Source organism: Dasypus novemcinctus, chromosome 7 (assembly GCF_030445035.2).
Source record: "Dasypus novemcinctus isolate mDasNov1 chromosome 7, mDasNov1.1.hap2, whole genome shotgun sequence".
Lineage (NCBI taxonomy): Eukaryota > Metazoa > Chordata > Mammalia > Cingulata > Dasypodidae > Dasypus > Dasypus novemcinctus.
The window spans coordinates 3,264,377-3,271,174 of record NC_080679.1 but is presented as its reverse complement, the minus strand read 5'-3'; the positions used below and the strand labels follow the sequence as shown (position 1 = coordinate 3,271,174).

Below are 6,798 nucleotides of genomic sequence, written 5' to 3'. Positions count from 1 at the left end.
TCCCAGGCATGATGGGGAGAATCTCCCCAGCAGAGTGACCCTGGTGTGCAGGGTTCCTAAAAAGGCATCTGGGTGACACAGGAGGTGCAGTTGCAGAGCAGAGCTGAGCTGTGTCCATTCTTATTCCACCAAAGATGCAGGCAGGTGTCCTGCAGCCAGTAGCCAGAGTCTTGGACCAACTCTCACTGAGACCCAAGGCCCCATCTTGGACCCCCACATTCTCACTCCACTGCTGAGGGAGCCAGGGCAAAACGGGAGACACTACTGGTCCTCAGAGTTGGCTGCATCAACATCACACAGACCAGGGGTCAGGAACACCAGCCACCTTGGAGCACAGGCCCTGGTGTGGCCGAGTGTGAATCCTGACCACCATCTGGAAAAGGTAAGGTCAAGGCACCCACCATCAGGCCTGCAGGGAATAGGAAGAGACCCTGGTGCAGGGGGTGGTAGGGCTGTGTAGACAGTAAGTGCTCAGAGGTTAGTGTTTGAAGGTTACCTGAAGCCTGACCTTGGGCATCAGGCTCATGGGGAGAGGTGCCCCCCACACTCACCCTGGCAAGATCTTTGAGGATGGTTTAAATGCCCATCCTGAGTCACTGGGTATGGGTGGGTGGGAGATTCTGCCTTTCTAACAAGCTCCACCTGACAGTGAAACTGCCAGAGTCTGGACCTCACTCTACTGGGGAGCATGGGGAGAGGGACAGGTGATGAGTCCATGACAGATCATCACAGGGTCCTTCAACACATTCACCCAGAGCTCACACTCGAATTGCAGGCTGCTGTCCCAAGTGGACCTGGGGACTCTACTCAGCAAGTGGCAGGATCCCAGCTTGTTTTACACAGTGAAACAAAGACTGTCTTTGGAGATGGGAATCCCTATAGGTTTCAATTGATCACACAAATAGTTGAGGAAATTACTGTTCTGATAGGCTAAGGTTTTATCAAGAGAATCTGTAAAAAACTTCAGGATAAAACCATGAAACTCAAAATCTTGGTTGTTACAGGGGATATAACTGGTAATAGTGATGTTGGAAGGTGGATGGGCAATTGATCCATCAGTGTGCCAGTGTGTGCGAGTGGGCACTGGGTTTGGGCAAGGGTGGGCCAGCAAATGCACCTACCCAGACCCAAGGAGTTTGCAGGGAAGAGTCCCTCTTATTCAAGCCTCCTCATGCCTATGATACAGACTCTTCATGTGTCCAGGCAGAGCCCAGTGCCTAGGGTGACTTGGTCTGGACATCATGGCCCAGAAAGTCCAGTTGTATGAGCTCAGGGGATGGAGGGAAACTTTCCTGGGAGAGGAAGATAGATTGCTCTGTCCTTTCTTTTGCATCCATTTCTACTGGAATAGCTGAATTCTCAATGACCATCCCCAAAACAGCATCTTCTCAGGGAACACAGATCAGGAGCACCCCAAGGGTGGTCCCTGCAACATGCAGCCTCCACCCCTCCACTCCAGTGTGCCTCTCCACCATGGCACAGCTCAGCCACTGGGGAGTCTTTGTAATGCCAAGAGGTCTGCTTCTCCTTTCACCCTATTCCTTTGCCCACCCTTACTCTGGGGGTGTGTGATTCCCTCCCCAGCCCTACTGGCCCCCATGAATCTCCTGGGATCCAACATATTTTGCAGTGCCAGGCCCCTCATGGCTCTTCTGTGTATTCCTACCTGTGACAAGACAGGTAGGAAAAAAGCTCAGAATAGTCCATATGGGTCTAGACAAAAGAGGGACTCTGTTTATGAGTAGAAAGGGTGGTAACTGCCTAAAGTCCTTATGGTAAAAGAGAAATGCTGAAGAGTTTGGGAAGGAGCTGCTGGAGGGAACAAAGGATGGCATTCCACATGAGTGCCACAGCTCCCCATCTTGCTGTTGCTAAGACCAGGGGGAGCCAGTCCTTTCCCCACGATCTGTCCAACAGCTGGACTTTGTGGGAAACCCTACAAAGTCCACAAGGAGGCATAGAACTTGCAGATGGAGGGCCACTTTACTGAGCCATGGAGTCAGAAATACCAATATGAGGGTCAGAGACCTGAAGTAGAGACAGACAAATGGAGAGCATCATACTATCTTGGAGAGGGCAGGGTCTGCTCTGTGTCCAGCCTGGCTGATGTTATAATTATCACTTGGCATGCCGTGGGTGGAAAGGAAGTATTCAATAGACATTGCTTGAGTCAATAAAGAAGGAATACAGCATGGACAGTGCAAGAGATGTATGTAAAAGTACAGAATTGGCCCCAGGAATAGGGCATCACTTGTGAGCATGGAGAACATATAGATCAGAAGGAAGAAGGAGAATGCTTAGGCATTGTCCTAGCTCTGTAGGCTCAGCTCAGAAAAGCTCAGCATCCCCAGAGCAACATGTCAGACTCCCCTAGATTGAGGGCCTTGTCCATATTTATGATTTAATTAATCAGAATAAGTGTCCCCTTTCAAGCCATTCTGAGCTCTTCTGGAATTACAATTGTTGCTCCTGTCCGTCTGGGTCAGTGAGCAGTATGACACCGATGTACCTGTGCTTCAGGATGACATTGAGCAGTCCAACCATAATCTGCTCCCTTCTGCTGCTTCCTGTCTCTCCTCTACCCCCACCCCTCATGTCCAGTTTCATGGCCATGCCACCCTACAGATACAGAAACCTCTCAGGAGTCTCCTGGCAGGAGTTTGTACTGGTGGGATTTGAGGGTGGCCCTGAGACACAGGCTGTGCTCTTTGCTGTGTTGCTTGCTGTCTATGTGGTCACCATTCTGGGGAACCTCACCATGATCGTGGTCATCACCCTGGACACCAGACTTCACTCCCCCATGTACTTCTTCCTCAAGAACCTCTCCTTCCTGGACCTGTGCTACTCATCTGCCATGGCCCCCAAGGCCCTTTCCAATTTTTTCTCCTCCAAGCTCATCACCTTTGTAGGCTGTGCCACACAGTTCTTCTTGTTCTCCTTTCTGGGTACCACTGAGACAGTCCTGCTGGCCATCATGGCCTATGACCGTTTCATGGCCATCTGCAGCCCCCTGCGCTACCCCATCACCATGAAACCCTCAGCCTGCTCTTGCCTGGTGCTGGGTTGCTATTGCGGAGGCTGCCTCAACTCCATCGTGCAGACCATTTTCACATTCCGCCTCCCGTTTTGCAGCTCCAATCGCATCAACCACTTCTTCTGTGACGTGCCCCCTCTGCTCCAACTTTCCTGTGCTGACACAGCCCTCAACAAGCTGGTCATGTTTGGATTCTGTGGGCTCATCATTGTGGGAACCATGCTTGTGGTCTTGGTGTCTTATGGCTACATCACTGTGACCATCCTCAGGATGCGCTCTATGGCCGGACGATGTAAGCTCTTCTCCACTTGTGGCTCCCACATGACTGTGGTCTCCCTTTTTTATGGGACTGCATTTGTCATGTACACCCAGCCAGGAGCTGTGGATTCCATGGAGCAGGGCAAGGTAGTTTCCATCTTCTACACCCTAGTCATCCCAATGCTCAACCCCCTCATCTACAGTCTAAGGAACAAGGATGTGAAGGAAGCCCTGAGGAGGCTGGGCCAGAAACACACAGCCACATGAAGGAGAGTGGACAGGGAGAGATGACACTAAGGGCTGGTGGAGAGCCTCAGATGGTCACTGGGTGAACTTTGAAGAATCCATCCATCCATTCATTTAATGTATCTTTTTTTTATATATTTGCATTTTTTTAAAAATTATTTATTTTAAAGAAACTTTAGATTACATAAATGTTACATAAAAAAAATAGGGGATTCCCATTTGCCCCACTCCTTCCCCCTCCCACATTTTCCTACATTAATCACATCCTTCATTATGTGGTACAGTTGCCACAATTGATGAACACATATTGAAGCATTGCCACTAACCATAGATTATAGTTAACTGTAGGTTATACTTGGCCTGCACAATTTTGTAAGTTATGACAATACATATAATGGCTTGTATCTATCATTTCAATGTCATTTAGGACAATTCCAAAGTCCCAAAAATGCCTCCATATTACAACTATTTTTTCCCCTCTCCCTTCCTTCAGAACCTCTGATAGCCACTGTCTCCACATCAATGATAAAAGTTCTTCCATTGCTAGAATAACAATAAGTCTATAATAGAATAATAATAGGCCTACTTTAGTCCATTTTTCATTCCCCAATCTTGAGGATTTGAGGATGGTGATGTTCACTGTGCCTCTAATTGAGAGGGTGCTTAAATCCCATGGGGCAGATGGATGGGATTATTTTGCTTGCAGTTTTAGACTCTCTCTGTTCTTGGGATGGTTGTTGTCCATAATCATCACCTTGTTAGTTGTCCAGGGTGAGTCCAATGAACTGGAGAGTTGGTGTTTGCAACTCTGCTAAGATTCAGGGCCCAACTGGCACATCAAAGAACTAAAGATTTAAATCTCTTGGACATACACCTATTAAGTATAGTACTAACTATAGGTTCAAATAGAAGAGGCAGAAGGGCCATATATAGGGAAACCACAAATGAGTCCAACTCTGTCACACTGGGGAGTATAAGTTCCAAGGTAAGGCCCACCGGCAGGGCACCAAACTCCTGAACTGTCTTCTCTGACAATAGTGTCTGGATATCTCTAGAGCCCTCAAGAGTCCCACTATTTGAGGCAATATTTACAGTGCCAGTCAATGAGATCCTGCTGAGACATGCATGAACAGAACCTCTGCAGTGAACTCCCAACACACTTTGAAATCTCTTAGCCATAAGAATTCATTTGTATTTACAATTTCCCCCTAATGGTCAAGGTCTTTTTCCAGGTGCATTGTTAGTTGGTGCTTGGTAATAATCCCTTGTGCCAGGGAAGCTTATGCCCAGGAGTCATTCCCACAATAGAGGGAAGGTAGTATGTTTTTATACTGAGTTTGGCTTAAAGAGAGGCCACATTTGAGTAAGGAGGCCCACAGGAGGTAACTTTTAGGCAACATATAATACTAGGCTAAGTTTCAATTTCAAAAGAAAAGGTTCATAAATACAATCATCAATATCAATGGCCTGGTGCTATAGTCCATCCCCCTTCATTAGGCACTGTCCCTGTACTCAGGGGAATCTTGCTGTCCCATTAGAAAATAGAGCAGAACTCCCTAGGATGGGAATTCGATATTCTTACCATTATTGTGTGGATCTCCACACACTGTGACAATGCACCATGAACACTTGAACACAGTCATATGCCTTAGAGGCATGACACAGATGAACTCCCTCCCCTGCATTTCCTATCACTGACACCATGTACCAATGTTCCTTCTCTGCCACAGTTGTGACCCTTCTGTGATCCAAAACCTCTCCAAAGATGAAGCCAAGAAAATAACCACATAAAAAGAAAATGAAAAATACTGATAATTTTAAAATAACATACAAAACACACAAAAAAAATTTTTTTTAACTTTTTTAGACAATATGTCTTTCATTGCTGTAAGATCTGTTGTCTTATAGGTACAGTGACAGTTTCTTCCATGTATTCCCCCAGTGTCTTATTCATTTTCCTTTTATGTTCAAAGAAACTTTAGGTTACAGAAAAGTCATGTAGAGAATAGGGGGAATTCCCATATACCCAATGCTCTCCCCTTTTCCACTCTCCCCTATTAATAATATTTTACACGTGGATAGTGCATTTGTTACAATTGATATACAAATATAGAAGCATTGCTATTGACCATGGTCAATGATTTACATTATGACTGACATTTTGGACCACACACTTTTATAAATTTTGACAAAATTTAAAATTACCTGTATCTGTTATTGCAAGATCATGCGGGAAAACTCTAATGCCCTAAAAATGCCCTATCGTAAGAGTATCACTGTGGAAGGGAAAAGGTTTTCTGGTGGATGTCTGGGAGTGCTGTATATTATATATATGCATTGCTGTGGTCTAGGACTCCTGTGAAGAAATGCTGAATAATTAGGGGAAAAAAAAAAAAAAAAAAGGATAGGATGTGGAATTTTTTCAAATCAACATTCTTTATCTAAGTTCTTTATCTAACTTTATCCAAGTTCTTTATCTATCCTTTAAACCCATCGCTATATGCCATTCCCTAGTAAGGGACCATGACATTATATTGGGCTTCAAATTACGGGGAGTTCTGGATCACAGAGTGTTTCAACAATGGCAATAGAGGGATACTGGTATGGGATACCAATGACAGGTGATATATGGCTGACAGGGAGCTGTACAGAACATATGTCCAGGGTGCATGGTAATGATTGGATATACTCATAGTGGCAAAAATTAAAAACCACAGCAGGGGGGGTACTGGGCTCCTGGCCAGTGGTGCTCTGTCGTGGTCCCTAGGGGAGCAGCGACAGTCTCCCAGGTACAGCGGCGGGGACCGGGAGGGAGTGAGGGTTCAACAGTGAGCCCCTGATGCTAATGACTATGCTTGTGAGCTGATAAACCTAAAATAAGAACAAGGCCTAGAGCAACATTGTGCCTGGGAATTTCCTCCTGTCAGCCTTCATGTTACTCAAATGTGGCCAGTCTCGAAGCCTAACTCAGCATCTAAATGCAATGCCTTCCCTCCAGCGTGGGACATGACACCCGGGGATGAGCCTCCCTGACAACGAGGGACCACTATCAACTACCAACTGATGATGCAACTGGAAAATGACCTTATACGGAAGGTTCAATGTGGATCAGCAGAATATCCATGTCTACATAAAATAACATGACTTTAAAATGCTGTTTGACCTAAAGTAAGGGGGAAATGGAAAGGAGAAATGAGTTTATATGGCTACGAGTTTCTAAAAAAGAGTCTGGAGGCTGGCAGAAGGATTGCCCTCATGCA

General features: G+C 46.0%; 1 protein-coding gene across 1 annotated transcript; it reads left to right on the top strand.

The window, feature by feature from the left end:
- The first annotated feature begins 2,605 nt into the window (after window positions 1-2,605).
- LOC101441917 (olfactory receptor 9S13-like) lies at window positions 2,606-3,559 on the top strand. Its single transcript, XM_004479523.2, has one exon. The coding sequence runs from the start codon at window positions 2,606-2,608 to the stop codon at window positions 3,557-3,559; it is 954 nt and encodes a 317-aa protein (XP_004479580.2).
- Window positions 3,560-6,798: the final 3,239 nt, after the last annotated feature.